At 36.4% G+C, this 19,268-nt stretch overlaps 1 protein-coding gene across 1 annotated transcript in view; it reads left to right on the forward strand.

Moving 5' to 3' along the window:
* The window catches only part of LOC109840734 (dual-specificity RNA methyltransferase RlmN-like), an 18,764-nt gene extending 7,098 nt beyond the window's left edge, over nucleotides 1-11,666 (forward strand). The window contains 3 exon segments of the mRNA XM_020409479.1: nucleotides 9,859-10,050; nucleotides 10,175-10,311; nucleotides 11,082-11,666. Coding sequence (XP_020265068.1) covers nucleotides 9,859-10,050; nucleotides 10,175-10,311; nucleotides 11,082-11,358 — 606 coding nt within the window. The 3' untranslated portion in view covers nucleotides 11,359-11,666.

A 19,268-nucleotide genomic window follows, 5' to 3' on the forward strand; every position in this document is an offset into this window, starting at 1 on the left:
TTTGTTAACCCAAGTCAAATAAGTAATCCTACATGAATTCAAGATAGGGGAAATACCATTTAAATACCCTTTGAAAGATTCATTGTAAATTAATTCGGAGAAGAGCCAAAAGAGTTGCATATTGTAAGAGTTGTAGAGAAAAACAAAAGAGAAAAAAATCTAGGGTTATGAGGACCTTTAGGTGAGATCGAGAGAGGTTTTCTTGCGGGTTCCTTGAAGAACGCAGGAAGATCAAATCTTTGTAATATCTGGGAATAAAGAAGATTTGAATCTCTCCCTAGGGACGTATGCTTGTAGAACCACATGAAGCTTGTGTTTCTAGCATCAAATTACTTTTCTGCATGGTTTAGTTTTCTATTTGCTTGGATATTTCTTTTCTCGGTGTTTCTCTATTGCCGAGGTGAGCAATTGCCCTAGTAAGATGGAAAAAAATCTACTTAAGAGACCCATGATAGCCTCCATGCCGATGGCTGATTCTCAACAATTGGTATAAGAGCTAATTGTTGGCCAACAATTGGTATTAGAGCTAATTGTGTCTGCAGAGGGGTGGAGTTAGACTGGAGGTGGTATAATGGCTTGTTATTACCGATCGTAAATTGACGGATTAAACATGGATATGCTTCATATTTATTTGATTATTATTATTTTTGAATGTATGCTATAGCCAAGGCGTGAGCAATTAACTTTTAACATCCCACTTACACCCATTTATTTTGTTTATCATCATCCTTTTTTCTATTCTCATAGCTTTATAATTATAATGAGTATGTTTTCTGTTGAAAATAAAATGAGATTAAATCTATTGAGATGGTTTAGTCACATGTAATGAAGGCCAAAAAATGCATCGGTATATCTTATACCTAATAGAGGAAAGAGGAAGCAATTAAGATAGATATGGTACTGGTTATCTTGATGAAGGAGACAATCCTAAATAGAACTAAATGAATAAATCAGATTTATGTAGTTGACCTTACAAATTTATCTACAAATTTGAGATAAAGGCTTTGTTGTTATTATTTCCGCTGCTTTTTTTACAAACCTGCATATGCATTTTCTAGACAATGGACACATCATGAAATGATGCGAGATCATATGGAGTATTACTTTGTTATGTCTAATACAAACTTAATACATATATGAGGTAAAGCAAAAACAAGTGCATAAGTACAAAATAATAGTTTCTTATATTTAATCTTCCAACCTTAATTTTAGCTACTTTTAGCATTTTGAATCCAGTAATTAATGTTAAAAATATTTCGTAGTCTTGTAGGCATAAAAGTAAGAAGTTTTTGCTATGTGTGAGTCTGCGACAGACCTCAAAAAGATGTTCCCTTGTATAATTTTAGTATTCATATCAGAAAACTTGCCATTTATTAATGTTAGCCTGCAGATGCTCAGCGGTTTATGTTTCATTTCTTCTTCTTGTTGGCAATGTTAACATCATTTCATTATAGCATCCTGCAATGGTTGGGAAGAAGGCTATAGCCGCATAAGCTTTGTTAGTGATATATCACGTTATATGCTATAATGTAAGTTCTAGATCTTAAACTTTTCATGTTTTTGTTTGCTCATTTTTCTTAATTTGATTTTTCCTGTTTGATATTCTTTTACAGAAAACACTGTGCATAATGGTCAACCCAGAATTCATTGTTATACTTTTGAACAAGTACGCTTATTGGTTAGATTGAGGACATAATACACACAATCAAAATTTCATATTTAGAAAAACGCTCCTAAAATCATTATTATACGGAGTAACAAATAACGAATTGTATAGGTTCAATATTTGTTATAGAGAATATTTGATTATATAATTTCGGCTTGATTATTGAATTGTTTGGAACTTCTAGATTTATTATGTCACTATATTGGAACGTCGAGCTTATACCTGTCACTTGATTGTATCATCAGTTGGAGCATATTCCTATGGACAATCATGTCATTGTATAAATTGCACTCAGTGCCTTGAAGATAGTTTTGAAAAAATTGCAGTAGCTCATTCTTTTAACATAGTAGCCGAGTCGGACTCCCTAGTCTTGGAGAACTTCTCTTTGATATTTCATTGCCATCGAGGAGGATTGCCCCATATGTACCACCTCACTCCTCTCTCCTCTGTTGGTTCGATCATCGCTAGGCCCCTTTTCTAGTAGTATCTCCATATCAGGTGCCTCCATCTCAATAACGGAGAAAACGAAACAATTACACTCCCCAGGACTCCTGTCATCAATTGGTCCTCTCTTTATCGACCCCTTCATTTATGCCGCTTCCACCTTATTGATGAAGAAAAAAGAAGCATCATTATTCCTCACCTTTGTGGGTCATATCATTGGTGATTCTCCTGGATAACAATCTTCTTCTCTGATATCTCCAGCTCATCGACGGTGAAAAAGAAGCTATTGCTTCTCTCCTATGTGAATCCTATCATCAATGAGTCCTCTCCGGTGGGCTTTCGATCTGTGCCATCTCACGCCATTGATAAAAGAAAAGAATAAATAACTCTGCTTTTCTCTGTGAGTAGTGAAAGGTCTTCTCTTTGATGGCCAACTGATAGGTAAATCTTGAACTTACCTAAACTCTTCCATTTGCCTATTCTGTCGAGCTAGTTAACATGTTTGTAAAAGCTTGGTCTCAACCTCTATTTCTTCATCCTGTCTCTAACTTCACCTTCTAATATGTACGCACTCGTGGTGGAGTCTAAAAAGTAATGAATAATGGATTGTCTAGATGTAAATTTCATTATGTTAGAGATGTTTGACAATGTAACTTATAGCTTGACTGTAGGATTCGATGGCGTAGATTCGTTGTACCACTAAATTAGGAATGCTTCACCGTATAATTTGGGCTTGATTGATTCAAAAAGCTGTGTTATGAATGAACGTCCTGTATAAGTAGGTAATCTTATGTACCTTGAAGATTTAAACGAGAAAATGCAATAATTCATTTCTTTTATAAATGAAGTATTGCATTTTCTTTTATTTTCTTCAAGGTACAGGTGAAGCCATATTTACATAAGAAAAATATGGTATTCATACTAATACGTACCCTCAAATCAATCCTAATCAAACCTAAATTATGGCAAACATTCCAAATGTAGTGGCATTTTGAATTTAGAATATGTAATCAATTCTATAATCGAGCTCCAATTACATTATAGAACTTTCCTGACGTAGTAGTATAATTAATCTAGACATTTCGTTACTCAATCCTCCTTAATATTAGGGATGGAAACAAATCAAATAATTAACAATCATTTCATTAACAATTCGTCAAAGTATTCGGTCTTATTCAATTCATAAGTTCATTACTTCATTTAACAATAAGCGAATAAATTATAGTATTCAGTTCATAAATGTATATAATTTAGCCGGATGTATATTCAATTTGTTTGATTATTAAATTTTTATTTATGTTTTACGTTCAGTCTTATAAATTTAATGCCTTACAAACTCTACTCGTCCTATATACTTATGCTTGAGATGTATATCATTTCCACATATATCAGGACAACAACTTGTCAATCATAAATAGACTTTTAATTATTTAATCCTATGATTAAGGTCATCAAATTTTATTGGAAGTTAAATTTAACTTTGATCAAGTTATTGATAAGTGTACATAGATGTAGATTGGTATTTGTTTGAATTAAAATAAATTTATAACTTTCGTTTCGAATTTAAAATAAAGGAGTTTTAAATACTAAAATAATTGCACGGAAGGATTTTATGTAGATGCAAAATGTGTAATTTAAAATAAAGGAGTTTTAAATACTAAAATAATTGCACGAAAGGATTTTATGTAGATGCAAAATGTGTAATAGATGCTAAAAGACTTTATGTAATGAATTTGTAGCAGGTCAATCAAATTAGAAGTTACTAACAAAGTCAAATTGTATATAAAATATGCTTATAAAAAATAGTTTTGTTCGTCTATTTTTTATTTTTTTATTTTTTGAATGAATGCTATTAATTAAGAGGATTTGAATTTATTCTTATCTATGATAATTTGCTCAACACGAGTTTCAAGTCAAACTAGCACATTTACCAGCTGAGGTAATCGAGTATTCGTAAATACTTAACAAGTAAACAATAGTTAAAATAAATCAAATTTAAACACTAGTCAGATATTCGACTAGGATTCAAACTCGACTTCGAATGTGAATAAATTGGCTGAATTCAAATTTGAATCCTATAGCATCCGATTCGATTCAGCCGTTTTCTTCGAATTTGAATCCATTGGCATCCGATTCGATTCAGTCGTTTTCCACCCATACTCTTTATACTCTCCAAATTAGAGCATAAAATCTTAGTGAAGTCCAAGTTAAAGAGGAATTGAAGAAACAAAGGAAGAGACAGAGCCTTTGCAAAGATGAGGTAGATGTTTAGAGATGTAGAGGTCATCACATAGTTATCCATTAATAATGAGACCCAAGAAAGAGGAAATTTTTGCTTCTTTTTCGTCATCAATGTGGTGATGTCAGAGGTGGAGAGGTTGTAAAAGAGTGAACTGTTGTTGGTGGGATCTGCAGATGAGAAGAGAGTTGATCCTTTTTCTTTGCAGATGAGGTGGAGGTCTTAGACATAGAGAAGTCACTAGCTTATTAGAGAAGGTACTTGTTGATGATCAGACCAATAATGGAGAGCAGACCAATAATGGAGAGCTGCTTCTTTTTTTTTCTTCGATGAGGTGGTGATGCGAAACGGGACAGGGGGTCTATCAGACTCAGCGATCTAAATCAAATGATACACCGTTTCACCAAACTTCATGATCATTGGCAGGAAATCAAATTTAAAACAACTAATGTAACTGATGGATTTTAACAAAACTTGCATCGACAATTATGAATAATTCCAATCTCGATCAATTTAATCGCAATATTCATTATTAGGCACAAGTTCCACAATCAGTATCAAAGTTTAGCAGTCACATGTTCAGTTACTCTCAAGTCACCAATTTAATCAAACAATGAACATATGAAAAGAGTTTAGAGATGGTATACTCATGCAATTAATTAGCAAAATAAAATTGACAAAAAATAAGGGATGAAAGAAAATAAAACATTTGTCGGTCTGAACAGACTCGACGTGAAAGACCTTTGGAGGTGGTGCGATGACAACGGTGAACTGAATGACGACGACGAGGTGGAGATCTAACGACAAGTGCGATAGTGTTGAACTGATGATGATGCGACAATGAGACAAGGGCGATGCGATGACCTGCGGGTAATCGTCGGGTCGATCCAGGCAGCGGGCATCGCGACGAGGCTGGTAGCGGACATCAAGATGAAATAAGTGGCGGCTCGACGAGTGGAGGACGGAGGGAAATCGACGGTTGTTAGGTGGTTTTGACGGTTTGCAGAGGCGGGAACGACGACTGCTTGAAGGTAAGGAGAGCAGGAAGGGATCTACAGCTTGTTGAAGAGAAGGGGTGGGGACAGTGGCTTGAGAAGGTACTGGATGCGGTGGCTCGAGGGAAACAAGCTGGAGACGGATTTGTAGGAGGATGGCGGCTGGTGTGGCGGATGCAGGAGGGGGGAAAGGCAGGGCGACGATAACAAGGGAGCAGGAAAGAGGCTGACGGGGGGATGCGACGGTTGTTAGGAGATGAGGAATGGCTGGGGTTGAGGGCTGATGTGGTGGGGTGCCTGAGAATGGGGAAGCATGAGTTGGTGTTGTCGGTTGTGGGTGGAAGAGGAGAGAGAAGCGGTGAATGGAGGTTGTGAGATGAACGGGAGAAGATAGACGTTTGACGGCTGGAAGAAGAGGAATAGGTATTAGCCTAGGGTTTCACACCCGAGGCCTAGGTTTCACACCCAAATTAAGCCAAAACAATTTTCATTTTAATTTTTAATAATTTATTTTTTTCAATAGTCTTATACAACCTTATTTATAAAGAAAAATTACGTGCACAACGTGCAATATAAATAGAAACAAAACAACAATCCCTCAAATCACACAACTACTAAAATTAAACTACAATTCAAATTTCAAAAATTAAAATAAAATAAAGTCAACTAATAAAATATGGAAATTGTCATTTCTTGTCCTCATCAGGTGGAGTTTGGTGAGGAGGCTGAGATCTTAGTAAGAAAGCCGCCTAGGAAGAAAGCATGGAGATGATACCGGTCGTGAAAATTCTGCATTGATGACTCTCTAAGCTGTAGGAAGAATAGGGGTTTTTGGTACCTAGCTTTTACACCTTGTTGGAAATGGACTATTGAATTTTTTTTTTGTTTATGACTTCAAAGCCTATATGAAACCCTATATATACAAGGGCATGGTTGGTCATATCAATACTATTTAATTAAGCCTCAATTATATGGTCTATTGTTCCTAATAAAGTAATAAAATGAATCTAGACCCTCCAACCAACTGTACAACCAAGTCTCAATTACATAGCGATATAAGCCTAATGTAATGGTACAATGAATAACATTCCATTATTTCTTTACCCATATTCATTTTGTAAATCTGTTCCATATCATTGGGTTCTTAGATATTTGCTCCTCTATTTTACTATTTAGAGGTGGGATCCATTTGATATATTAGATAATTTCTTTTTGTTTTGAATTGTATAATGCATGGTTCTTACCTAGTCTACTATTTGGGATGCAATAAAATATCATGCTCAAAGTTGTTTGATTCGTCATTAACTGGGATACCTGGGTACGGGTTTTCGGGTGCCATACCCATACCCATACCCAACCCGTATCGGGTATGGGTAAGCGCCCGATATGAGTGGGACACGTTTCAATCATGATTTGTGGAAGATTTTCATGAAGCCGGTTCTTTTTCCTATTGGATTAAAAGAAACTTTATCAACAAGAAATTAGCAAATATATAAACTACTTATCTCCCACTAGCTTTATAAACTTTCTATCTCCTTCAGTTTCAAAGTTCAAACTGTATTAATCTATTAGAAATTGCAACAAACTAAAAAATTAAAACTAGTTAAACAATAAGAAACTAAAAAAATGAGTTTAAATTAAATAAATGTTGTAAAAAAATCAAGAACAAACTCTTAAGTATCCTATCCTTTGGTTAAACAGAGATTGGAATTAAGTTACTTTGAGTTAAAGAGTGGCAGAAATTCTAAAATGGATGAACTACACACAATGATGCTTAAAGAAGATCAAGAGCAATACACTAATCAGGCAAAAGCTAACCTTATCAAACAGTGGACATGGCAATCATCACCATAGTTATACTTTAGAGGAATAACTAAATCAACACACTACAAAGGCAATTAAAGAAGTACTACGTTGTGACTCTGTGTGAGAGAGACTCTAGAGGGGAGGGGGAGGGGGGGGAGGTTGGTTGGTGTGAGAGAGACTATGAAGGTGAGAATGAGAGATAGAGGAAACCCACCTTCAGGAGGGAGGGAGGGAGAACCAAAGCTGATCTATCACGTTCCAAGCTTGCTAGCCCGTAGTGCGATGTGAGCAATGTAAGCCCTACACTATAGCTTTATCGAAGAAAATATCCATAATCATATCCGTTAGAATATGGGTATGGTTCCTCAAATCTACAAATGATAGGATATAGTTAGAATGGTTTTGTAGTGAAGTACTTAGATCTGTATCTGAAATATCCGAATACATATTGGTCATAATGTTGTAATAGTATTAATCCTTAGATTAATGGATTTGAGGTTAATTTTGATGAACCGGATGTCCTTAGCTTTTCAGATATAACAAACATATTAATGAACTCTTTTATGTCACATGAATTATACTTTTTTCAATATTATCTATTTTTCTCATATCAGTTTTGTATTTACATGCTTATTCGCTTATATATCCGTATGTATACCCGCATTTGTATCCAATTTTAGCAGATATACATATGCATTTTTCTTACCAAGATATATTTATATTCGTATCTGTGATGGGTAAGCTGATATGGATATGGTAAGTACCATATCTGAGTCGTATTCAGACCGAATGCACCCTTACCTGAGGCCCACCTAGTGCAACACGTGGTTTGGCTCAATCCACTATTAAAATTGATTAGCTCATGTTGCACTTGGCTCTCAAGACCCATCATTTAAGCCTTCTTCAACTCTATCAATTTCCCAATGTGGGGCTATTTGTGGGGCACCACATGATCTTTGGCGCTGCTGTGGAAAACCAAAGCTGCCATTAGGTTGTCGGTCGTCATCGCCTTGTTGTCGTGTCGCATCGTCGTGAGCAAAAATTTCCCCTAATTCACTACTTCAAAGAGAGGAGAAAAGGAAATGGAGGGCTTAGGATAATTTTTCCCGAAACCCTTTTTATTGTAACTATTGAGTTTGGATGCAATTTAGAATCTGAAACTTTTTAAATGTGAATTTTTGCCAAAATATGCTGGTAGTTTGGCCTGAAATAGCAGCTTATATATCTGACACTAATCGATATTTCACTGATATGTTCCCAAAAAATTCCATATGATTTAAAATTTAAAATATCCTTGAGGTAAGCCTTTGAAGCGACATGTCGGACATTTAAAACTCTGCTTGGGGTGGTACCACGTCATGTTCGCAGTATTGTTTCTTACTGGTGCATGTTACAGGAATTTATGGTGCTATAAAGATCTTTCAAGTGGCCTTGAACTCAGGAAATATTACTTAAGCTAATAGAGTAACACCTTTGTGAAATCCACCAACTGGCATATGCTAGCATAGTTAGCAGTTTGACGTCAATTCTTTCCACTTCTATCATTTTTTGCCATTTTCTTTCTCTTTTCCTTCTATGCCCTTTGTTTTGGTCTATGCATCCTTTGAAGTTCTGCATGTCGTGCTTAATTTTGTCTCAAACTAGGGTTCTTGTTTCCATACCTCTTCTCTTCACCCTATATCTGAAACCATATTATTGTCCCCACTCTTCACGGATATAGTTAGAGTTGTCATTCTTATCCATGATTGCAGTTTGAGACAGTAATTTACGTGATGTTGAAAGGACTCTTAGTAGCATATGAGCATCCTAATAAATACTGATTGAATGTCATCACAGTCATCATTATCTAGATCATCTAAAGTTGATCCAAAATAGATTTTGCTATGGAGCATAACTCTTTATGGTAATATCACAGTAATTCCATGGTCTGCTCCCAACCGCAGATCGATGAGGCCAAAATTGATATTGAGGATCCTACACACAATGTAGGATGCATCTTATCTTCATGAAGGCTAGTTCGGAGATATGAAGACTTACCTTATTGGTCATGCAAGTTAAGCATGTGAGACCTCCAAGATTCTCCTCGACTATGGAAGGACATCGGACATCTGAAAGAAAGGGCTGAGGGCATGTTTGCTATGGAATTGCATTCAACATTGAGAGATGACAAAGACTGTTTCCCAATCACAGAAGACAATCATGTTCATGCATTTTGAATGAAGGAGGTCATATTAGGTTGTACTATGAAATGGACTAGCTGTTTTCCAGTTAAATCTTGCTAAGATATCTCGTCATAAATACTTCTGAGCGTGTGGTCTTTGCTATGTTGTCACATAAATATATGCCTCTATATGTTGTATATAAACTTTGAAATTGGTGTCTTCTTTGAAGCTTTATTTGAGAAGGATGTTTTAAATGCTTCATATTTGCTCTTTACCTATACACTTTGTGAATTCTTACTATTTCATGTGAGATAGAGACAATTTCATGCTGCTATAGAATTTCAGAAATAGTGATTCCGATATCCAATTCTATCTACTTTACCCTCTACTTTGCCATTGTTTAATCTGTAAAAAGTAGAAATAACGACATAGATCCAGCCTTAGTGGTATCAGCATAATCTTAGTTTGAAGAACGGTCACATGATCCTTCAATAATGACGATAATTTTGTTCACCTTTTAATTTCCTTATTTCATTAATGTTCTAGGGGATGGGTGAGCCGCTTCATAACATAGAAAATGTCTTAAAAGCTTCTGCCATAATGGTTGATGACCAAGGTCTTCATTTTAGCCCTCGCAAAGTGACTGTTTCCACCAGTGGTCTTGTTCCTCAGATAAAACATTTCCTCAGCAAATCTAACTGTGCACTAGCAGTCAGTCTTAATGCGACAACCGATGAGGTAATTTACAATTTCACATCAGACCAGCTGATAGTATTATAATATTTTCTTTATTCGTTTAGTTTCCTTTCTTCTTTTGGAAAAAAGAATAAGACATTGTTCTTAATTTTTTATCAAAGTGCAGGTAAGAAATTGGATTATGCCTATCAACCGGAAATACAATCTAAGCCTGCTTCTGGGGACATTAAAGGAGGAGATCCGCTCCAAACATAGATATAAAGTTCTATTTGAATATGTTATGCTTGCAGGAGTAAATGATAGGTCAGGATTATCTCCTATTTCTCATCTTTATAAATTCTGAGTTTGTTTCAGTTTATATGGCCTTCCTTCAATCTTTGAACTTAAATAGTTATATGTAAAGGTTTAGGAAAAACATGCATTCAAATCTTCATAACTCGTGCTCTTGCGCTTTCTGCACCCTTGTGTTTCTATACATTTGAAGAAAGCGTGAAGGGTTTTGATAGAGGAATTTATGATAACTTAGAAACTTTATAAGAGGCTCAAACTACTGCTTGATCTTACATGAGATTTGGCACAAGAGGGTTACTGTAAGAAAATGGTGAACAAGTCTTTTCTGTCTCTTCTGATTGACAAGCATAAAGCATCTCAATTCTAGCAGCAAACTACATTTCTTTTTCTAATTGTAGTTAAAAAATTAATTCTTTTTTTGTTTTTGGTCAAGAATCACTTCACAAAAACATACTTTTTGCAACTCCAGTTGGAAAAAGATTTGCTGTTGCAGTGAAACCGACATCTGCAACTGCGACTGTAATTTGTTTAAAATAGTAACCAGACTATCAAAAAAATAAACATGGGCTTACCGTGTCATGTAAATTGTAATTACAGCTGCAATTGCGGTTTTTCCCCCACTCTTCGTATCAAGCAACCTAGCAGTCATAAAGGCTGCCTTAGCTTCTTTATATCTATGATCCCTTGCTTTATTCATTAAACATGATCCCTTGCTTTATTCATTAAACATTATTTTTAAATCTGATATATTCTGAAGTCATAAATTTCCCTCTTGACCACAGTATTGAGGATGCAAAGAGACTCATAGAGCTCATCCGTGGGATCCCTTGCAAGATTAACCTGATCTCCTTCAACCCTCATAGTGGATCTCGGTTCAGGCCTACTACTGATGAGAAGATGGTTGAGTTCCGTAATTTTCTGGCTTCAGCCGGGTGTGTCGTCTTCATGAGGCCTAGTAGAGGGGATGACCGGATGGCTGCCTGTGGCCAGCTGGGGGAGCCTGGAGTTATCCAACCACCGATGCTTCGTCCTCCACCAAGGTTTCAAATGGCTCTATGATTTGCATGATTCAAAAGGGGCTCTCTTTGTGCAAAGTTGCAGGGTTTGGCATGAAATGTTTCACAGTTATTTTGAAGTTTACATTTTGTTTATACAATTTGTAGTTGTAATGCTTTTATAAATTGTGGATTGAGATTGGTATTAAGGATTCAAGAGGTGACATGAATCTAACGAATGACGCCTCTACTTCAAGATATTTTTTGTTTCTATTTTTAAAATGTTGTCAAACCCAAAAGAGGGTATCCGAATTCTTCTCTAAAAAGCTGTTAAAGAGGAATTACAAAGTTCTCATATATTATCTATGAAAATGCGTTGTTAGCAGGTGATTTCTTCATGAAACATCTCATGAGCGTGACCTTGTGCTGTCCAAGGCAATCCTGAAACTAAATAGTATCAGCTACTACCATGAAACACGAGCTTGCGTCATTTTTTTTGTTTCTAGTTTAGGAAATTGTCAAACAATATTTCTCGTGACTATGCCTAAAGAACAAATCAAGTAAATACCTACGTTTCTAAACTTTTGTCTTTTCTGCTATCTTCTACTGACGAAATCAAGCACGGCATTATCTTTGATTTGTTAGTATTTAGGCATAATCACCAAAAAGTATTTTTTTGCCTACTTTCTAAAACTAGAAATGAAAAATATCATTAAAGTAATTTCTCGTGGATAGTAGCCGATACTTATAGTTTCAGCCTGTAATTGACTTTTCTTGGACACATCAGGCGGTCATGCAAGTGACATGGTTTCATGGAGAAAATACCTACTAACAATGACTTTTCTTGTATAGTCCATGATAGTTTGCAATGTTTCTTTACCAAATTCTTGGAGAAGAATTTTTTGTTAGACCCTAGAGGGGGGTGATTAGGGTCTTATGCTAATCTAATCCGATTTTATATCAATTAAAACTAATAACAAGTTATCCTAGAAAGTATGAAATACAGCAAGATATATGAGCTAGGATATGCAATATGAACAAGATATATATCCTAGCAATGAGATATACTATGAGATATTATGCAAGGATATACAACTTAACACAAGGGTGAAATAAACATAAACAAAACAAGAGTGATAGTGTGCAAATAAACAATGCAAACACACAATATGATCACGGAGTTCGGACCTTCCGTCCTACGTCTCCGCTCCCCACTCCCGGGGAGAAATCCACTATCACAACCGGGTTTTCTACGCTTACCCGAACAACGTTTACACCTCACACTCGGTTTTCTAGTTTACCGAAAAGTCTACAATCAACACTCTTGCAATCACACTCTACACCATCTCAAGTGTTGGAACTAGACGTGTCTCCCTCAAGTGCTCGGATACAACCTCTCCCTAGGTTCGTCAACCCTCAAGTGCTCGGATACAACCTCTCCCTAGGTTCGTCAACCAACGTCACTCCTCTTGGGACGATCCCCGACTCTCGCCGCACACTTCTCTCGGTGTACAAGTATATTACAAAGTGATTCTCACAATAAACACAATTATAATAAATGATTGTTCTCTAATATGGATGAGAACACAATAAAAGCTCACACTCAATTGTTACAACTCTCACCAACCCAAATATACAATGTATGCAAATACAATAAGCTCAAGTGGGTGTGTGTAAACAATGAGTGAAATCAAATCAACTAAACTCAATATAAAACTAGCTTTAATAAAATGATAATCAAACAAATAGATGCAAAGCTATAAATAGAGTTTAGAAAACTTCTCAATAGATCAAGAGGTAGAGAGAGAATAGTTGGATGTCCAAACACCAATAGATGATCTCCTCAAGCTCTTGTGAAATTGATTTCACAAACTCAGACTTCCAAATGCTTAAAAGCTTCTTAAACAAACTTAAACCAAACTTAAACCCTTGTTTAAAACTCTTTAAAAGCTTCTTAAACAAACTTAAACCAAACTTAAACCCTTGTTTAAAACTCTTTAAACTTGTTTTAAAATACTCTCTTGGTTATCTTGATAACTGAGATCAATGGGGTATTTATAGCCTCCCAAAACCTCAGCCAAAAAAACCCCAAACAAAAGACCAAAAAGCCCCAAACAACAGCTGCAGGAAATAGCCATCGGGGAATGAAAAGACAGTGCAGTGGTCGACCGTGAAATTCTCGCGGTCGACCGTGAAATTCTCGCGGTTGACCGCGAGCCACTTTCGAGCCTGAGAAAAATCCAGAAACTTTTATGGTCGACCGTGGCGTTCGACCGTGGGATTTTTCAGGCTGACGGTCGACCGCGAAAGTCTCTGCTGGCTACTAAGGGAAAATCACAGGCGCAGTTGACCGTGACGGTCGACCGCGAACTGATACATGAACAGAACAGTTTGAAAGTTGTTTATTTGATTTTGAAACCCTGTTTAAAAATATCAAACAAATTCTAAAAAATATAAAACTTTGGAGAATGATTGTAGACATGATAATAAACATGCTATAAAATGACCTCCCAAATGAAAAATATCATCATTTTGCAAAATAGTCCAAAACATAAAAATGTAAACATATGAATTTTGTATTTTGGCTAAACCATATTTTAAAACTTTACAAAATGATTTTATAGACTTGAAGAAAGATGTAAACTATTGTTATGAAATTAAAAAACAATGAATATAGTATTTTGTCAAAATACACATATAATACACTAAAACATGATTTCAATGAACTAAATAAAATTGATATTGATGAAATCATATATATGCATATAAGTATGAAACAAAAATATGTATTTTCAATTGTATTCAATTGTTTCATATTAAAACTTGAAAACTCAAAAAGGATGTATGTATATATATAACTAAATATATATATAGAAACCAAAACTTAACTTATGTATATATATATATAACTATATATATATATACAAAGAAACCAATAAAATGTGTGTGTATATTATATTGAGCTTAAGGTACTAACATACATAATATAAAATCCTAAACTAAATTACCCAAGCTTGTTCTTGATCTTCAATAGCTTGACTTGGTAATCTTGCGGATGAAGCTTGAACTTGGATCTTCAACTTGAATTGTACATAGCTTCACCTACTATTCCGTTAACCTCCATTAGATATGATCGTTAAGGCTCGATTCCATCCATCCTCCAATACGTTGTTTGTCTATAATAAATAGAAATATGCAAACACTAGACAAACAACATTAGTGGTAAATTGTTTGTTAAACATCATCAAAACAAAGAGGCCAACAATCTCCCCCTTTTTGATGATGACAAACAATTTACAAAAAAAGATATATGCATGAAGGAAAATGAATATACAATATTATAATTATCATGCATAACAAGGAAAGAATATACTCACAATATTTCTCCCCCTTTGACAACATCAAAAAGGGGAAAACTATATAGATGAAAGAGAGCGAAAGCTCCCCCTATCAATATGCATGGGTGAGTATAAAAACAATAATACAATAGGGAAGACTCCTCCTATCAAAATGCCTTATGAAATATATTCAATAATGATCAAGGCACACTTATGTGAGTAAGCATAGATATAAGATATGCTAAACACAACTCACATGCAAAACAATAATAAGAGTATATATAAACATCATGAAGGGTGTTCAAAGATTTTAAGATGTATATATACAAACCAATCATTTATTATTCTTGCCCCAAGGAGATAAAATAAGGATCCAAAGAGGCATCATTAATAAAAATGTTTATGAAGGAGGATCCATGAAGGAAAATAATTTGCTTATATGTAGGGAGATAAGGAAACAAAATCAAGAAGGGATATTTTCAAAATAAATCATAACAAATGTATGGATTTATGAAATCAAAAGAAAAGAAACATGAAAATCATGCAAAAAGTTTTTAAATAAAAACAAATCAACCAAAAGAAATCAAGGTTTATATCCAAAAATGTAAAAACCAAATCATCATTGATTTTTAAAAATCAAGAGAGACAACTATATCTAGCTCTTGAGCTAGTAACAACCCATATAAATATTTAAGCATCCGGTAAACATGATTTGGGAATAAACACCCAATAAACCCATAGGGTTATATAAATACAAACCTCTCATCAAAACAAAACCAATAATCATGAAAACAAAAGAATTTGACCAATAAAAGGAATTTTTTTCATAAAAGTTTAAAATATATTTTTCAAAACCAAGAAAAAAAATAATAAAAGTACTAAAATTTTTGGCTTAAAATTATTTTAGCACCCAAGTATTCTTGGTGCCGGTTCGTTTAGGGACATGACCCCTATCATTAAAGCTCAAAGCCCTAGGGTTATGAACCCTCTTGGGCACATATGGTGCACTAACACGGTCAAAATAATATTCATTCAAATGACCCTTCCGATTGTAATTTGTGCAATGAAAGAGATCCATTTGTTTTTGTGGACCATTAGCTCGTGCACGGGAAACATTTGCAACCATAGATGATCTTTTAAGATTATTTTGCAAATGTGAAACATTATCAAAACAAAACTTTTCTAAGTGACCATATCTACCACAAACATCACATTTAAAAATATGTGATCTACTAGAAACATTTGGCAAAAAAGATTTTCTTTTTAAATCAAAACAATATTCGGCCAAATAACCAAAACGATCACAAAGATCACAATGACACATATGAGCATGCTTATGATGAACAATATGTGCATGTGTGTGTACATGTGATGAAGAGACTTGATGAGATGCACAAGGAGCATTGATATTTTTATATTTGTGTGCATCATAGCAAAATTTAGCTAAATGGCCTTTACGACCACAAATGGAGCACTTGTAAACTTTGCTATATAAGTTGTAGGCGTCAAAAATTACCTATGGGTTCCCACACGTAGTTCAAGACAAAGAGAAGATGATGAATGATATCATTCAAGTCAAAGAAGTTTTTTTGACGACGATGAAAAGCATTAAGAGAATCGGTAAAAGCGCACAACTCAACAAATTGACGAAACACGTGTAAAGGAGAGAGCAAGTGAACCGAAGGAATTGCAAACAGCCAAAAAAGTCAAAAAAATAATAATTGGCCAAGTGACTCACATAGCGCCGAGTCACCAAATGGTGACTCGCATAGCTTCGAGTCACCACGACTATCTGGGCCTCCCAAACCTCCCAAAACACGGATTTCGATATTTTATTAGAATTCTTACGTCCCAAGACCTCCCTAATTATTCTGAAGTGATCCTTAAGTGAGCCTAGGTGGTTATCAACTGCAGATGACGTCAAAACACGTGATCTTATCAGAAAATCTGGTGACAAAAGCCTATAAATAGAAGCCCAGAGTCTTTAATTGAAAGGATCTGAAATCTAAGGGCGAGGTGCTGTCCAATTGAACAGTAGACCACGAATTTTAGAGGAGAACTAACAAGATCTTGGTGAACTTTATCATAAAGAGAAAGCCTTCGAAAGATTTGAGATTCTCTCCCCCTCTTTCCTCCGGATCAAACCTTGTTTTGATCTCGAGAAGAGCGACAATCTCGCTTGGTCGTGATTGTCGCTGCTGTAATTGTTTCCTTCGTGAAACAAGAGCATAATTACACTTGTCAACTGGATCTGATCCATGACGGTCCACGGACTAACGCGTCCCCGGTACAGGTAAAGATCGTACGCAAAGCAGCGGGTGATAAACGTCCTCTGCATTTTGTTTGATAAAGTTGTAATCTTATTTTTTATTATAAGAAGATCTTATAAAAAGATCAAATTTTCTTTATTTTCTTTGAACTTGTAATCGATAAACGGTGTAACAGGTTTGATGATAATGAAAGCAATTTTTGACGGAAACAAACTGACGACCACAGTGGGAGCCGACGGCCTTTCTACAAGGGCTGTAGTGTCGCAACCAAGGATTCTCATTCCGGTTGATGAAGAGGTCGAATACGAGTTTGACCAACAAAAGTATGAGGAGTATATGTCTTCTTCCTCTTCCGGTTGATGAAGAGGTCGAATACGAGTTTGACCAACAAAAGTATGAGGAGTATATGTCTTCTTCCTCTAGATCATCTTCCCCTCAAAAGAGCAAGAAAGTATGAGGAGTATATGTCTTCTTCCTCTAGATCATCTTCCCCTCAAAAGAGCAAGAAGACCTCTTCCATAAGGAAAGTTCGTTGGTCTTCAGATCTGAAGACCCAAGATGATAAGCTCTGCACCATTACTACTGCAGTTTCATCCCCTAATGCTCCTACGATGTCTGAAGAACCCGAGTCTTCGGGACTGAACCTTTCCTTGATCAAGGAGCCTATTACTGAAAGCGCGCCAACTCTGTCAAAGAGAGCACAGCAAAGACGACGCCAACGCCTTGCACGCCAATTCGCCAAGGCCTTGGAGCCACTTGACGGGATCCGTTATGAGGCGAACCTGAGATCTAGGAGGCGCCAAACACCACAACAGCGAGCGAGTGCCTTCTCCTCCAAATCAACAGCGGATGAGTGGATCCATGTCAAAAGGACCCGTTCAACCCTTGAGGAACGAATGCAGAAACGTCGTGCATTACTTGCGCATGCAAGAATCCTTATGCAAGAAGCCAAGAAACTACAGAAAGAAGAGGTAGCTCAAGAACCACCAAAACTACGCAAAGTATGGAGGAAAAAGGGTAGAAAAACACCAAAAATCGTTAAAAAAGAAAAACTGCCACGTACTGACTCGGCCAAGCCCGAGTCACCAAATGGAGACTCGGCTAAGGCCGAGTCACCAAATGGAGACTCGCGCCACTTCCGAGCCACCAAGTCCTGTTTCGCTCCAATTTCACCTCCTGCAGTCTTTTTTGAGTCTCCGATGGCCCTGGTTCCCATCGCAACAAATTCCACACCCCCTTGAAGCTTCATGATAGTGTGGACTTATCAAAATTAAAAAAGAAGATTATAGATCGTCTCGGTCATTTACACGAAGATCGAGGTAAAAATCCGATTAAAGAATGTTTGGTTTCAGCGAATGAAAGCCAAAGAACTCATCAGACAGGGGGTTGTGCGCTTCATCCCAATAAATTTAGAATCTCTCGTGCTAAGAAAGTACCTGTAACCGCTCGCCTCGGATTGTGAGTCGAAGTCCAAGAGCCCGTGGAGGACTCACATTTACAATCGTGCAGTTCCGAACGAGCGACTCTTGAGAACACAAGGGAAGTGTGTTCGTCGGAAGATGACGATGATAGACTTGGAAGATCCCACCTGCGTATGATAGGTTACTCCGATAATCATGCCAATAAGTTATACTATCAGACTGGGATACGACCAAGTCTCGAAAGAGAAATACCAGAGAAACAGACTCTTACTATCCGTGCGTAAGAATCCTCAAAACAGTGTTGTCAGAATGAAGCTGCCACGAGACTGCTCCCCGGAGGGTCTCTGTATTTGAACGGATCTCTACTGAAACATCCAAACCAAAGACAAGGCGTTTTCATAAAAGAAGGCCGACCAACTCAAGTGACGAGTTTCCTCGGGTAACTATCAATATGGCGGGCAAAGGCAAGTCCTTACGACGCTTCAATCCTGAACCTTTTGCAGAAGTGTCTCAGCGCATGACTTGGTTGCGGTCTGGAACTATCAGACCTAGACCCAGGAGGTCACAGTTCTCAGACAATGAAACATCAGATGCTTGTTCTGCATTGGCTTCCGATGATACGGCGTCTAGCGCAAGACAATCCTACGAGTCGTTTATGATCGGCACTGAACAGATGGCTAAGATTCTCGATGATGCTTTAACCAAGCAGAAACAGAATTTTAAATTTGAAATGGAGATGACTATGCAGCAAATGAGGGAAATGCATGACCAACAAATCGCGGTGTTGACAAATTTGTAGGGAGAGTCTAGCCGTCATAATAATCCTAACCAACTCAATAGTGATCGGGAAGTAGACGAGAATATCATCATTGATGCTCCTCCTGTAATAATCCTAACCAACTCAATAGTGATCGGGAAGTAGACGAGAATATCATCATTGATGCT

The sequence above is a fragment of the Asparagus officinalis genome, chromosome 5 (genome assembly GCF_001876935.1).
Source record: "Asparagus officinalis chromosome 5, Aspof.V1, whole genome shotgun sequence".
NCBI classification, from domain to species: Eukaryota; Viridiplantae; Streptophyta; class Magnoliopsida; order Asparagales; family Asparagaceae; genus Asparagus; species Asparagus officinalis.